The 15,639-nt window shown below is 40.6% G+C and overlaps 1 protein-coding gene across 1 annotated transcript in view; it reads left to right on the forward strand.

Moving 5' to 3' along the window:
- The window catches only part of prkag2a (protein kinase, AMP-activated, gamma 2 non-catalytic subunit a), a 126,496-nt gene that overhangs the window by 13,897 nt on the left and 96,960 nt on the right, over nt 1–15,639 (forward strand). The window contains exon 3 of the mRNA XM_064949522.1: nt 319–601. Within this exon, the coding sequence (XP_064805594.1) occupies nt 319–601 (283 nt within the window). The remainder of the gene's footprint in view (nt 1–318; nt 602–15,639) is intronic.

Here is a 15,639-nt window from a genome sequence, read left to right on the forward strand (position 1 = left end):
ATAGAATTGTGCATTTTGTATTTATTAGAGTTTCAGGCTACTTTTCTGTGATGTACCTACATCAATGTCTTGCCACAGTAACTTCAGAATATGCACACTTACAATAGATTAAAAATGGTTCCGTAGATTCTGGACTGATGTAACATGGAAATTATGTCTTTAGAAAATATTCACTCACAGAATATTACAGATTTCAAACATTCTGGATCTTAATCGTCACTCTCTCAGCTCGCTGCTGTGGGGCTGTGTTGTCAAAAGAGAGTAGAAAAAACACATGACCTAGAAAGCAATTGGTTAACTCTTTGTTTTCTCCCTCAGGGTGGAGGGAGTTGCCACTCAGTCAGCCCGACGAAAGGTTTCTTCACCCGGGGACCCTTCAGTCGGCCTTCCAGTCCCAAGTCAGCCCCTACCAGGACCAAGAACAGCCCAGGTTCCCCCAAAACCATCTTCCCCCACCCTTCGTCCCAACAGGACTCCCCACCCAAGTCGTCTCGTCGCCTGAGCTTCAGCGGCATCTTCCGCTCCTCCTCCAGGGACTCTACCTCTAACTCCACCTCCACCTCTCCCGTCAGCATCAAGGTCTTCTCCAGGGCCAGGAAAGGTAAGGCCAGTTGCTCTGTGTGTAACAGGGTTGGTTCAGTGAACCACGCTTGCATGTTCTGTCACCTTCTATGAAAAATGGAGAGTTGTGTTAGCTCCCCGACTTAATGCCTAGGCTTTAGCTCAAAGGGCTAATATAGTACAGTCGCACTCGGGAAACCTGGATTTGAACTCTGGTCAGTCACATATGTGCAGTATTTGTCTGAAGGGCGGGAACGGAATACAAACTACAACATAGCTCAAGTTGTTCCTCTGCTGGTGTGGTAGTTAGTGTTGTGTACTTTTAGGCTGTTTTAGTAGATGGAAATGCCTGCATTGTCTATTGGGCAAGTGGTTGAGGGGGGTGATGCTCGTTCCTGTTGGTTGTGACGGGTCAACCCTGTGGAAAAGCTGCCAAATGGGTATGATTGTGATATTCATCGTCATTTGACACAAAATAAGTAATTTAGCTGCGTTCGATCATGAAATTAGTTTTTCTTCTATAGTCTACAGCAGGGTTCCCCAACTGGTGGCCCGAATTTGGCCCGCAGGTGGTTTCTGAGCAAAATAAATAAATATATATATTTTCTTCTTATTATAATTTTTTATTGTTAGACATAAAATCAAATCAAATCAAACGTATTTATAAAGCTTCTTACATCAGCTGAAATCTCAAAGTGCTGTACAGAAACCCAGCCTAAAACCCCAAACAGCAAGCAATGCAGGTGTAGAAGCACGGTGGCTAGGAAAAACTCCCTAAAAAGGCCAGTACCTAGGAAGAAACCTAGAGAGGAACCAGGCTATGAGGGGTGACCAGTCCTCTTCTGGCTGTGCCGGGTGGAGAGTATAACAGAACATGGCCAAGATGTTCAAATGTTCATAGATGATCAGCAGGGTCAAATAATAATAATCACAGTGGATATCGAGGGTGCAGCATGTCAGCACCTCAAGAGTAAATGTCAGTTGGCTTTTCATAGCCGATCATTCAGAGTATCTCTACCACTCCTGTTGTCTCAAGAGAGTTGAAAACAGCAGGTCTGGGACAGGTAGCACGTCCGGTGAACAGGTCAGGGTTCCATAGCCGCAGGCAGAACAGTTGGAACTGCAGCAGCAGCACGGCCAGGTGGACTGGAGACAGCAAGGAGTCATCAGGCCAGGTAGTCCTGAGGCATGGTCCAAGGGCTCAGGTCCTCCGAGAGAGAAAAAGAAAGAAAGAAAGAGAGAATGAGAGAGAGAATTAGAGAGAGCATACTTAAATTCACACAGGACACTGGATAAGACAGGAGAAATACTCCAGAAATAACAGGTTGACCCTAGCCCCCGATACATAAATTGCAGCATAAATACTTGAGGCTGAGACAGGAGGGTTTGGGAGACACTGTGGCCCAATCCGACGATACCCCCAGACATGGCCAAACAGGCAGAATATAACCCCACCCACTTTGCCAAAGCACAGCCCCCACACCACGAGAGGGATATCTTCAACCAGCAACTTACCATCCTGAGACAAGGCCGAGTATAGCCCACAAAGATCTCCGCCACGGCACAACTCAAGGGGGGGCGCCAACCCAGACAGGAAGATCATGTCAGTGACTCAAGCCACTCAAGTGACGCACCCCTCCTAGGGACGGCATGAAAAAGCACCAGTAAGCCAGTGACTCAGCCCCTGTAATATGGTGAGAGGCAGATAATCCCAGTGGAAAGAGGGGAACTGGTCAGGCAGAGGCAGCAAGGGCGGTTTGTTGCTCCAGTGCCTGTCCATTCACCTTCACACTCCTGGGCCAGACTACACTCAATCATAGGACCTACTGAAGAGATGAGTCTTCAATAAAGACTTAAAGGTTGAGACCGAGTCTGCGTCTCTCACATGGGTAGGCAGACCATTCCATACAAATGGAGCTCTATAGGAGAAATCCCTGCCTCCAGCTGTTTGCTTAGAGATTCTAGGGACAGACAGTTAGGAGGCCTGCGTCTTGTGACCGTAGCGTACGTGTAGGTATGTACAGCAGGACCTGATGGGAAAGATAGGTGGGAGCAAGCCCATGTAATGCTTTGTAGGTTAGCAGTAAAACCTTGAAATCAGCCCTTGCCTTAACAGGAAGTTAGCCTATCTACACTGATAAAATGTAGATATTTTTTTTTGGTTCTAGTCAAGATGCTAGCAGCCGTGTTTAGCACTAACTGAAGTTTATTTAGTGCTTTATCCGGGCAGCCGGAAAGTAGAGCATTGCAGTAGTCTAACCTAGAAGTAACAAAAACATGGATACATTTTTCTGCATCATTTTTGGACAGAAAGTTTCTGATTTTTGCAATGTTACGTAGATGGAAAAAAGCTGTCCTTGAAATAGTCTTGATATGTTCGTCAAAAGAGAGATCAGGGTCCAGAGTAACGCCAAGGTCCTTCACAGTTTTATTTGAGACAAATGTACAACTATCAAGATTAAAAGACTGTAGAAACACCCGGAAATCATCTCCAATTGATTTTAATTTAAGAAATCTGTTCCCAAGTATTCCCAAGCAAAATATATTTTATTTTAAATTGGACCTTTAACTAGGCAATGATGGCCTACACCGGCCAAACACGGACAACTGTGTGTTGCCCTATGGGACTCCCAATCACGGCTGGTTGTGATACAGCCTGGATTCGAATCCAGGGTATCTGTAGTGAAACCTCAAGCACTGAGATGCAGTGCCTTAGACCGCTGCGCCGCTCGGCAGTGTAATAATAGAGAGACACGCGATCGTATACAAATGTAAGCAAGGTTTGAGGTTATTATGTTTTAGTCAAGCATTACATCTGTTTGGGCTTCTTGCGGTCAATTTGCAGTCTACAAATTATTTGTAATTTTGTTCCGGCCCCCCGACCATTTGCTCAAGAAAAAAAAGGCCCGCGACTGAATCTAGTTGATGACCCCTGGTCTAGAACAGTGTTTCCCAACCCTGGTCCTCCAGTACCCCCAACAGTACACCGTTTTGCTGTAGCCCTTGTCAAACACACCTCATTTATTTCATTGAGGGCTTGATGATCAGTAGACAAGTTGAATCAGGCTGACAATAAAATGTATGCTGTTGTGGGCAGGGGCGCAACTTTCACTGGGTACTTTCACGTTCTGAAATTTCAGTTTTGTCCCCCTCAGTTTTATCATTTGAATGTGATACAAAATGAGGCAACGGTATGCTTTAGGACCATGCGGAGCCTACGAGCTGCCGGGAAGGCTGTTTGGACTGGCAAAAAAAAAAGATAATAATAATAATAATGTCTCCCCCCTCTTCTAAAACCGAAGGTGCGCCCTCGGCTGTGGGTACTCCAGGACCAGGGTTGGGAAACACTGGTCTCGTGTTGGATATTGTTGCTGTCACAGGAGATGGTGTTTCTGGGGGGCTGATGTTGGACTTGCTAGCCGGGTGGATGTACGTTCTATCTCTCACCTACCACATATTTACGTTGACTTGCAGTTACATCCCATTTCATTCGCCTCCTCATTTCAGAGTACATGGTAGAGCAACATGAGTTTAGTGTTTGAATTACATGCCTTTAAAAACATTTCTACAAAACATACCAGGTGTGTAGATCTCTGGAATATGACTGTTATTTTGACATTATCACGGCTTGGAACGAGACCCTCCTTCGGGTGAAGATTTAGTAATTGAATCACTCAGTTTTAGCTAACTTTTGTTATATTATTGATATAAGCCTGCACATGCTGGTTGCCATTATAACTGACACCCGTAATGATGGCTTTTGCATCTGTGCAGTATGAGAGCATTATTACAAGACTTACTAGAGAAAATTCATGTCCTAGAAACACGCAACCATCCATGTTGTTTTTTTCACACGCACCATTTTAAAGGCAATGTTATTTTTTTCCGACCTCACCCTATAGAAGATTAATGAGTCGTTTAGTGATAGTTTGTCTTCATGAATAGCGTTGTGGGTGTAATCCAGTGCAGAGGCCCTGCTTTGCTTGAATTCAATGAGCTAGATCTATGGACTGAGTTCATTAAAAAACAAACCAGTCACAGGGACCAGTTTTCCTTTTTAAGATATCTTATAATATCTACTACATGTAAATTACATCATTGGGATACGTACAGAACATGCACACATTGTCTGTCTGTTGAGAAAAGTAAGATTACTTTGACATTAGGGTGTAATGGTTATGGAGACTGAAGTCCTCTAGACCATCTATGATAGTTAGATAGAGACAGATTCTTTTCCATTTTTCCAGGCAGTGTGCAAATGCCTCCAGAGCAACATCCAGGCCCTACTATCTGTACTGTATTACATTCCATAAAGTTGACTAAAATGTTTGCTTACTGACAGAGTGTAGGAGTAGGTTTTTCAAGGCAGCTCTGCAGTTGTTAGATTTTGCTTGTTTTTTTCTCCTACAGTTTAAAGACATTTAAAGGCATTTGTTTTATTTGTCACAGGTTTTAGTTTACATCTGCAGTTGGTTGTTTTGTTTTGTCTGACTTCAAATGGCTAATTCTAAAAAGGATCTTGTTTATAACTATCATTTTTTTTAAGTAGGTTTTTTTGGGGGGGGGGGGATTTCTTCATAGTTACAATGTACATTTTGATTGAATCCTATTGCACAAGTTATATTATACATTAAAATATAACATGGGAAGGACTAAAGTGATTCCTGCTGAAATCTATAATCTGTGCTCTATCTCCAAGTTGTTACAGTTTCCACTGCTCTTGTCACTGTGTGTTACTGTACCTGAGATAGTGTGAGGTGTTATTGGCTGAAGCTGATAATAATAAACCAGAGGTCATGGGTATGTAGTTTTACCAGTGGAGTCTGATGAGGGGAGGAGTAAATGGAATGGTATCAAACACATGGAAACCGCATGTTTGATACCATTCCATTAATTCCGTTACTAATAGCCTCCACAGAGCTTTACTATGTTTTCTCCAGTCAGTCCTACAGAGCATGTATTCTTACAGTCTTGGTTCTTGACTCTTGAAGTGGAATTTTCCCCTTCTCCACCTACTGGATAAATAAACAAACTCAATTATTGGCTTTTGGGAGAATATGTATCTCAGATGAATAGAGAGAAAATAAAATACATTTGATCATACTCTGACAGTGTTCAGTGATTTGTTTCAAGAAAACACTGTGATTGTTGAGGGAGAGTCAGTGTTTTGTAATAGGTTTGATAAAAATGATTCAAATCCAAGATGTTACAGATGTAGGATCTTAATTTGAGCAAGTTTGCTACAGCATGTCAGCGACCCATATCGTCCATAATGTTATACTTTTGACTCATCTGTCCAAAGAACATTCTTCCAAGAGTCTTGATGATCATCCAGGTGCTTCCAGGCGCTTTTTGACAAACATGAGTCAACTTTCTGGACGAGATGGGTCTCTTTATGTCTGGCAAAAACCAAACAATGTATTCCACAGTAAGAACCTCATACCGACGGTCAATCATGGTGGTGGTAGTGTGATGGTTTGTGGATGCGTTGCTGCCTCAGGACCTGGACGACTTGCCTTAATAGAAGGAACCATGAATTCTGCTCGGTATCAGATAAATCTACAGGAGAATGTCTGGCCATCAGTCTGTGAGCTGAAGCTGAAGAACAGCTGGGTCATGCAGCAAGACAATGTTCCAAAACATACAATCAAGTCTACATTTATTTTATTTTTTTATATATTTTTTAAAAGTTTTGTAATGGCCTAGTCAAAGTCCAGGCCTAATCCCAATTGAGATGTTGTGGCAGGACTTGAAATGAGTAATTCATGCTTGGAAATGCACAAATGTCGCTGAATTAAAGCAGTTCTGCATGCAAGTGTCATGCATAGGTGTAATAGGTGGCAGGGAAGTCAGGCGCAGGAGAGTCAAACTGAGTGTAAAATGGAGTCTTTTAATAAAGTTCCACGAGTATGCTCCATAGCAATAAATGTACAAACAAACCAAACATGGGTACGAGGACCCGACGCGCACCTATGCAACAATCACACTACACTGACAATAAAACAATCTCTGACAAAGACATGAGGGGAAACAGAGGGTTAAATACACAACAGGTAATGAATGGGATTGAAAACAGGTGTGTGGGAAGACAAGACAAAACCAATGGAAAATGAAAAAAGGATCAATGATGGCTAGAAGACCGGTGGCGTCGAACGCCGAGCACCGCCCGAACAAGGAGAGGCAACGACTTCGGCAGAAGTCGTGACAGCAAGAGTGGGCCAAAATTCCTCCACAGCGATGTGAGAGACTGCACAACAACTACAGGAAGCATTTTATTGCAGTCATTGCATCTAAATGTGGCACAACCAGTTATTGAGTGTAAGGAGGCAATTACTTTTTCAAACAGTGGGATTCGGTGTTGCATAACTTTGTTCATTAAATAAAAATAATAAGTATAATTATTTTGTGTTATTTGTAAACTCAGGTTCCTTTTATCTAATATTAGGTTTTAGTTGAAAATCTGATAACATTCAGTATCAAAAACTTGCTAATATAGAGAAAATCAGAAAGGAGGCAAATACTTTTTCCTTCTAGGATTTTGCCTGTACTTAGCTCTATTCCCTTTATTGTTATCTTAAAAATCCTTAGCCCTTGCCGAAGACAAGCATACCCATAACATGTTGCAGCCACAACCATGCTTGAAAATATGGAGAGTGTGTCAAGTTCTGACCTTTGTTCCTTTTTATGTCTTTGTGTTAGGTTGGTCAGAGCATGAGTTGGGGTGTGTAGTCTATGTCCTTTTCTAGGTTGTTATATTTATATGTGTTTGGCCAGTATAGTGCTAAATGAGAGGCAGGTGTCGTTCATTGTCTCTGATTGAGAATCATACTTAGGTAGCCTGTTTTCCCCATTTTGGGTGTGGGTGTTTGTTTTCTGTTTAGTGTATGTCACCTTGCAGAACTGCTTTGTTTTCTCTTCGTTATTATTTTGTGTAGTGTTCAGTTTGTTCAATTAAAACATGACGAACACTTACCACGCTGCATTTTGGTCCTCCTTCCACCAACGAGAAGTGTTACAGAGTGGTACTCAGTGATGTGTTGGATTTGTTGGATTTGCCCCAAACATAGCACTTTGTATTCAGAAGTTTACATACACTCAATTTGTATTTGGTAGTATTGCTTTGAAATTGTTTAACTTGGGTCAAACGTTTTTGGTAGCCTTCCACAAGCTTTCCACAATAAGTTGGGTTTTGGCCCATTCCTCCTGACAGAGCTGCTGTAACTGAGTCAGGTTTGTAGGCCTCCTTGCTCGCACATGCTTTTTCAGTTCTGCCCACAAATTCTCTATAGAATTGAGGTCAGGGCTTTGTGGTGGCCACCTCAATACCTTGACATTGTTGTCCTTTAGCCATTTTGCCACAACTTGGAAGTATGCTTGGGGTCAATGTCCATTTGGAAGACCCATTTGCGACCAAGCTTAAACTTCCTGACTGATGTCTTGAGATATATCTACATAATTGTCCTTTCTCATGATGCCATCTATTTTGTGAAGTGCACCTGCCCCTCCTGCAGCAAAGCACCCCCACAATATGATACTGCCACCCTCATGCTTCATGGTTGGGATGGTGTTCTTCGGCTTGAAAGCCTCCCCCTTTTTCCTCCAAACATAACGATGGTCATTATGGCCAAACAATTCTGTTTTTGTTTCATCAGACCAGAGGATATTTTTCCAAAAAGTACAATCTTTGTCCCCATGTACAGTTGCAAACCATAGTCTGGCTTTTTTATGGTGGTTTTGTAGCAGTGGCTTCTTCCTTGCTGAGAGGCCTTTCAGGTTATGACTTGTTTTACTGTGGATATAGATACTTTATTGCCTGTTTCCTCCAACACCTTCACAAGGTGGGGCGGCAGGGTAGCCTAGTGGTTAGAGCGTTGGACTAGTAACCAAAAGGTTGCAAGTTCAAATCCCCAAGCTGACAAGGTACAAATCTGTCATTCTGCCCCTGAACAGGCAGTTAACCTACTGTTCCTAGGCCGTCATTGAAAATAAGAATTTGTTCTTAACTGACTTGCCTAGTAAAATAAAGGTAAAAAAAAGTCATTTGCTGTTGTTCTGGGGTTGATTTGCACTTTTCGCACCAAAATATGTTAATCATTAGGAGACAGAGCACGTCTCCGTCCTGAGCAGTATGACGGCTGCGTGGTCCCATGGTGTTTATACTTGATGAATGTGGTACCTTCAGGTGTTTGTAAATTTCTCCTAAGGATGAATCAGACTTTTAGAGGTCTACAATTTTATTTCTGAGGTCTTGGCAGATTTCTTTTGATTTTCCCATGATGTCAAGCAAAGAGGCACTGAGTTTGAAGATAGGCCTTGAAATACATCCACAGGTGCACCTCCAATTGACTCAAATTAGGTCAATTAGCGAATCAGAAGCTTATAAAGCCATGACATTATTTTCTGGAATTTTCCAAGCTGTTTAAAGGCACAGTCAACTTAATATATGTGAACTTCTGACCCACTGGAATTGTGATACAGTGAATTATAAGTGAAATAATCTGTCTGTAAACAATTGTTGGAAAAATTACTGTCACAGTCATCATAATGAGGAGACCAAGGCGCAGCGTGGTAAGCGTAAATCTTCTTTAATTAAAGCACGAACGCTGAACAAAACTAACAAAATAACAAAACAAACTGTGAAGCTAATATGGCTAGTGCAGAACATGCAACGAAACATAGAATAACAACCCACAAAATACCCAAGGAATATGGCTACCTAAATTTGGTCCCCAATCAGAGACAACCCTAAACAGCTGTCTCTGATTGAGAACCAATCTAGGCAACCATAGACATATAAACCCATAGACATACAAAAAACCCTAGACATACAAAAAAACCTAGACAATGCAAAAACGAAACAAACCACCCTCGTCACACCCAGACCTAACCAAAATAATAAAGAAAACAAAGATAACTAAGGTCAGGGCATGACAATTACTTGTGTCATGCACAAAGTAGATGTCCTAACCGACTTGCCAAAATGATATTTTGTTAACAAGTTATTTGTGGAGTGGTTGAAAAATGAGTTTTAATGACACCAACCTAAGTGGTTGTAAACTTCCGACTTCAACATCTTGAAGAAATATGAATCTCAAAGAAATGTTAAAAACCTGCATAGGTTGAATATTCTGTCCACCTGCCGAGTTTAAAGTGTGTTCAACAATTACCCTTTATATACACACTTCACAGCTAATTTGAGCTACATTATGTTTCTGAACCATAACTCCAAAAAGCACATTTAGTTGATGCATAATAATTATGATCAAGGAAGGAACATTGAAATTTTACTTACCCAAGCTCATACACATATTCAGACAGAGATAAATTACCAAATAACATAGGAAAACTTTGCTTAGAGCCAGCTGATATAATGCATTATGAGGCTGTCTAACATACTATAATTGAATACGTATGTCTTTATAATGATCATGGGATTCTAAGTCAGTTGTAAAATCGGCAGACGTCCTGGCCTGTATTACTAACTAACAAAACTAAGAGCCCATAACACCGAACATAAAGGATCATTTATTGAGGATAAATGATGAATGATGAAGCCATTCGTTGAAAGCTAAAGTTAAATTATCAGTGAAATAGTTTATTTTCTCCAGACAAATTAGGGTTAGTTAAATAACCCATGTTAATTGCCATAGTAGTATCATTAGTAAGGTAGTTATGTATCACTTACCACTCAATTGTGTATAGAAATCAAACAAGGCAATAAGTAATACATGTTATAAGTAATCTTTTAACACCTCAAAGCTCTCTCTAGCAAACTTGTGTATGACACGTCACTACAAAAACAATTTGGTAGATTGTCGAGAACCTGATTTGCAAATGTACGAATATGAGCAAAATCATTTGCATAACTTTCCAGCCTCATATATACTACTACAACAAGGCGAATACATTTTGAACAAAAATATAAATGTAACATGTAAAGTGTTGGTCCCATGTTTCATGAGCTAAAATAATAAGATCACAGAAATGTTCAATTTGTGAATGTGATCATTACACAGCTGCACCTTGTGCTGGGGACAATAAAAAGCCACTCTAAAATGTGCAGTTTTGTCACACAACACAAAGTCACAGATGTTTTGAGGGAACATGCAATTGGTGTGCTGACTGCAGGAATACCCACCAGTTCTGTTGCCAGAGAATTAAATGTTAATTTCTCTACTATAAGCCACATCCAACGTAATTTTAGAGAATGTGGCAGTACGTGCAATCGGCTTCACAACTGCAGACCACGTGTAACCACTCCATCCCAGGACCTCCACATCTGGCTTCTTCACCTGCGGGATCGTCTGAGACCAGCCACCCAAGACAGCTGATGAAGCTGTGGGTTTGCACAACCGAAGAAGTTCTGCCCAAAATGTCTCAGGGAAGTTAATCTGCATGCTCGTCGTCCTAAACGGGGTCTTGACCTGACTGCAGTTTGGCATTGTAACCGACTTCAGTGGGCAACTGCTCACCTTCGATGGCCACTTGCACGCTGGAGAAGTGTGCTCTTTTCGGATGAATCCCGGTTTCAACTGTACCGGGCAAATGGCAGACAGTGTGCATGGGCTTCGTGTGGGCGAGCGGTTTGATGATGTCAACGCTGTGAACAGAGTGACCCATGGTGGCGGTGTGGCAGGTATAAGCTACGGACAACGAACACAACTGCATTTTATTTATGGCAGTTTGAATGCACAGAGATACCGTGATGAGGTCCTAGGGCCCATTGTCATGCCATTCATCCACTGCCATCACCACATTTTTCAGCATGATAATGCACAGCCCCATGTTGCAAGGATCTGTACACAATTCCTGGTAGCTGAAAATGTCTCAGTTCTTCCATGGCCGGCATACTCACCAGACTTGTCACCACCTATTGAGCATGTTTGGGATGCTCTGGATCAACGTGTACGACAGCCTTCCAGTTCCTGCCAATTTCCAGCAACTTCACACAGCCATTGAAGAGGAGTGGGGAAACATTCCACAGTCCACGATCAACAGCCTGATCAACTCTATGTGAAGGAGATGTGTCGGGCTGCAGGCGGCAAATGGTGGTCCACGCCCCTACTTTTTTTGAAGCAATATGTGACCAACAGATGCATATCTGTATTCCCAGTCATGTGAAATTCATAGATTAGAGCCTAACAGCGTCTACCCCCAAACCATAAGACTCCTGAACAGCTAATCAAATGACTACCCAGACTATTTGCATTGTCCCCTCCCCTCTTTTACACTGCTGCTACTCTCTGTTTATTATTTATGCAAAGTCACTTTAACTCTACCGACATGTACAGTACATATTACCTGAATGACCTTGACTTCCCTGTGCCCCTGCACATTTTCTCTGTACTGGTACCCCCCGGTGTATAGCCTCGCTACTGTTATTTTACTGCAGCTCTTTAATTACTTGTTTTTTATTTAGATCCATTTTTTTACTTAACACATTTTTCTTAAAACTACATTGTTGGTTAAGGGCTTGTAAGTAAGCATTTCACTGTAAGGTTGTATTCGGTGCATGTGACAAATACAATTTGATTTAATGAATTTACTTCAATTAACTGATTTCCATATATGAACTGTAATGCAGTAAAATCTTTGAAATTGTTGCATGTAGCGTTTATTTTTATTCAGTGTATTTATTATACCGGGGTGGCAGGTAGTGTAGTGGTTAGAGCTGGTGACTAGTAACCTAAAGGTTGCAAGATCAAATCCCCGAGCTGACAAGGTTAAAATCTGTCTTTCTGCCCCTGAAGGCAGTTAACCCACTGTTCCTAGGCCATCATTGAAAATAAGAATTTGCTCTTAACTGACTTGCCTAGTTAAATAAAGGTAAAAACAAACAATACAACTAATTTTATTGAAGGGGTCTATGTTGTCAAGATGAAGAATATATATGATTGTAAACATTATAAACTGTATCGAAATTCATTAAAATATTTAATTGAATATCAAGCAATCTGCTTACACTTAAAATAAGTACATTTTCAAGACCAGCAACAAGTTTCAACAATTAAAACAGATATATATAAAAGACAGGTTGAATACAAGACATTTACTATTCTATTATTAAATTGATGATAGCTAATTATTAATGAACCATTCTATAATATGCATTTTTTAAATTCAAATGACCCCACAATATGATTACAATTCATTAACTCACAAGGTAGAAATGCAAATGCAATACACAAATTAAGTTAGCTCATCTTAAACAATTACAATTAACTCTGTTTATTCAGGATAATCAATGTAGTATTAACCTTTATATTAACGTTATTACTAGGTCCTTTGTAATGCACCTAGTAATTAATGGAGCTACATGCACAATTATCAATAAATTGTTGTTGTTTTTTAACACAAGGACATCCAAACATGGCTTAGAAATGCCTAAAATAACTTAGCACTACTTTCATACTTTATCATAATCTAAAAAAACATGTTATTAAATATTTATGTTTATCTCGTATAATTGCATTACGTTACTATTGGAGATATATAATTGACATTTAGCACTATTTACATGTATAAATGCTACATGTAGCTTCTTTAAGGGAGATTTCTTCAGTGACACCTGATACAAGGCAGTCTCCCAGCCCTGTGGAGGTAGAGGAGGGGATGCACATACCCAGAGACAATATTGATGGAGGAACAAATGGAGAATACCAAACCAAGCTTATTGGGTTTTAAGTAACTCTGAAGTGGAATAGCTACTATCACAGTAAAATAATTAATCTGCATCGCTAACATGATAATTAAAATGATCCTAAAGGCCCTCTTCTTCATGTTGTTTGTCCCTTCTCTCTCCCTGTCCCCTTCCCCCGGCCCAGGGCGTTTCAGTGCCCTGAGAACAGCCAGGCCGCAGAAGAGCTTCACAGAAAACACAATCAAGGAAAAACCCAAAGTGAAGTAATTGATTACAATTACGGATTTAGCAAGCATATACACAAAGCAGGACCCAAGCACCATCAGCCAGACCAGCCCAGAACAACCCACCCTGTATCTCAGGGGTTTGTACTTCAGGAAGGTTACGGGGTGGACCACCGCCATGTAACGCTCAACACAGACACAACACTGGAAAAGAGGACGACCAATGTTGATGAATCCTAAACAGAAATGACTAATGCTCCCTACAGCACCATTCACTTGTAAGTAGTTGTAGATTAAAGTCAACAGGCAGGATAGGCAGAAGAGGATCTCAGACACGGTGAGGTTGAGAGCGAAGAAATCTGAAGCCACCAACCCTCCTGCTCCAGTCACTATCAGCCACAGGACGCATACATTGGTGGGGAGACCCAGGACAAGGTTGATGGCGTAGGTAGAAGTGTATATGATATTAATGGATGGATTGAGAGCATATTTGGTGAAGGAGGGGAGAGTTGTGTTGCTGTCAATGGAGGTGTTCATCTTTTTTCAAGAAGTAGTATATGCCCATCCACTGACTTGCAGGTGCTGGGTACAAAAAAGTAAGTTGTAAAAGACATTTATTTCAGGTGTTTATTATTATTAAGGACAAACTTCCTCTTGGAGTGATATTTTTTCAATTCATCAACGGGTTGTTCTTATTTGATTTACAGCCACACATTACAAATGGACCTTATTCTTTAACTTGTTAGATAATTGAATAACCCTTCTAATATTGTTATTAAGGTAGTTATTAGGGCTGGGTATTGACAGGTAGCAATGAGATGCATATTCCCAGAGCCATATTGCCATTCTATATGCATCACAATTCTATATGTATTGTGATTCGATTCTGAAATAGGTTGGAACTGAGGGTTGTTGTATATGAAGTTCTATGGTCTTTTAAATCTTGTCAGGAAGAAAACTTTTCTTCTGTACAACTCCTCAAAGTCAACTATTATCTATCGATATTTGTCATTTAATGGATTTAACCAAATATCAAATTACATGATTTACAACAAAAATAAGAGTTGGTGCTTCCATGTGAAATCCAGTTAACTGTAAAATAAAAAAAGCCAACAAAATGTAACACAACGGCATGCTAACCATTAGTATAATGGAAATGTCTAGTCACTCCAACAATCCAAACGTTTAAACATTTAAAATTATGAAATTTAGAGATTTCTAACCTGGATTATCGGAGCGGTCTTTTCTTCTGTAAGGTTGTAGTAGTAGTGTCTGAAGTTGAATTTTGACATTCTAAACTCTCACCAGCACACCTGTGTATGTCCCTTCACTACAAAAACAAGTTTGTTAATTGTCCAGAAACTGATTTGCAAATGTAAGAACATGAGCAAAAACCATTTGCATGCTGACAAACTTCTATAACAAGGCTCACATATACAACAATAATGCAACACAAGGTTCAGTAGAAGGTTCAATTGAAGAGGTCATATCCAGAGATTACGGTCAAACACGTTGCAAGACAAACATCTGAAAATATGTGTAGCTCTTTGCAATTTCTTGAATTGAAAAACAAATAAAATACATTAGTATGAATGAACATTATAAATGATAAAATAATGGCATTTACTACATTTGCAAGGCACTAATGGGTTGAACATGTTTGCATTTTTGTCTTAGAGCCCTCCGATACAAGGCAGCTTACCAACCCTGTGGAGGTAAAGGGGGGGGGGGGGGGGCTGGACAAACATGCATGCAGAAACAAATGGAGATAACTGAATGCAAAACTATGTACGGTCGTTAATGGAACTATTTAAAAGTAGCATCACTATCAATGGGAGTTGAGTTTACACTTGGATAATAAAAAAGTATCTGTCCTCATTTTGTCCCCTCCCTCTCCCCTTCCCCCAGCCCAGGATATTTCAATGCTAGAAAATGTATAGACCACATAATGACGTCAGCAAAAAAAGACCAGGGCCTGGCCAGTTACAAAGCAAAGAACAGCCAGACAACACAACAGAACACTCCGACCTGTATCTCAGAGGTTTGTACTTCAGGAAGGTTATATGGTGGACCACCGCCAGGTAGCGCTCCACACAGATACAGCACTGGAACAGGAAAAATTAAAGCTTTTGAGAGTCCGGTTGTATGTAAAAGTTGATTATGATATGACGCTTTTGAGATAATGTCTGGTTGTATGTAAAGGTTGATTATAGT

This window comes from Oncorhynchus masou, chromosome 30 (assembly GCF_036934945.1).
Source record: "Oncorhynchus masou masou isolate Uvic2021 chromosome 30, UVic_Omas_1.1, whole genome shotgun sequence".
Taxonomy (NCBI): Eukaryota; Metazoa; Chordata; class Actinopteri; order Salmoniformes; family Salmonidae; genus Oncorhynchus; species Oncorhynchus masou.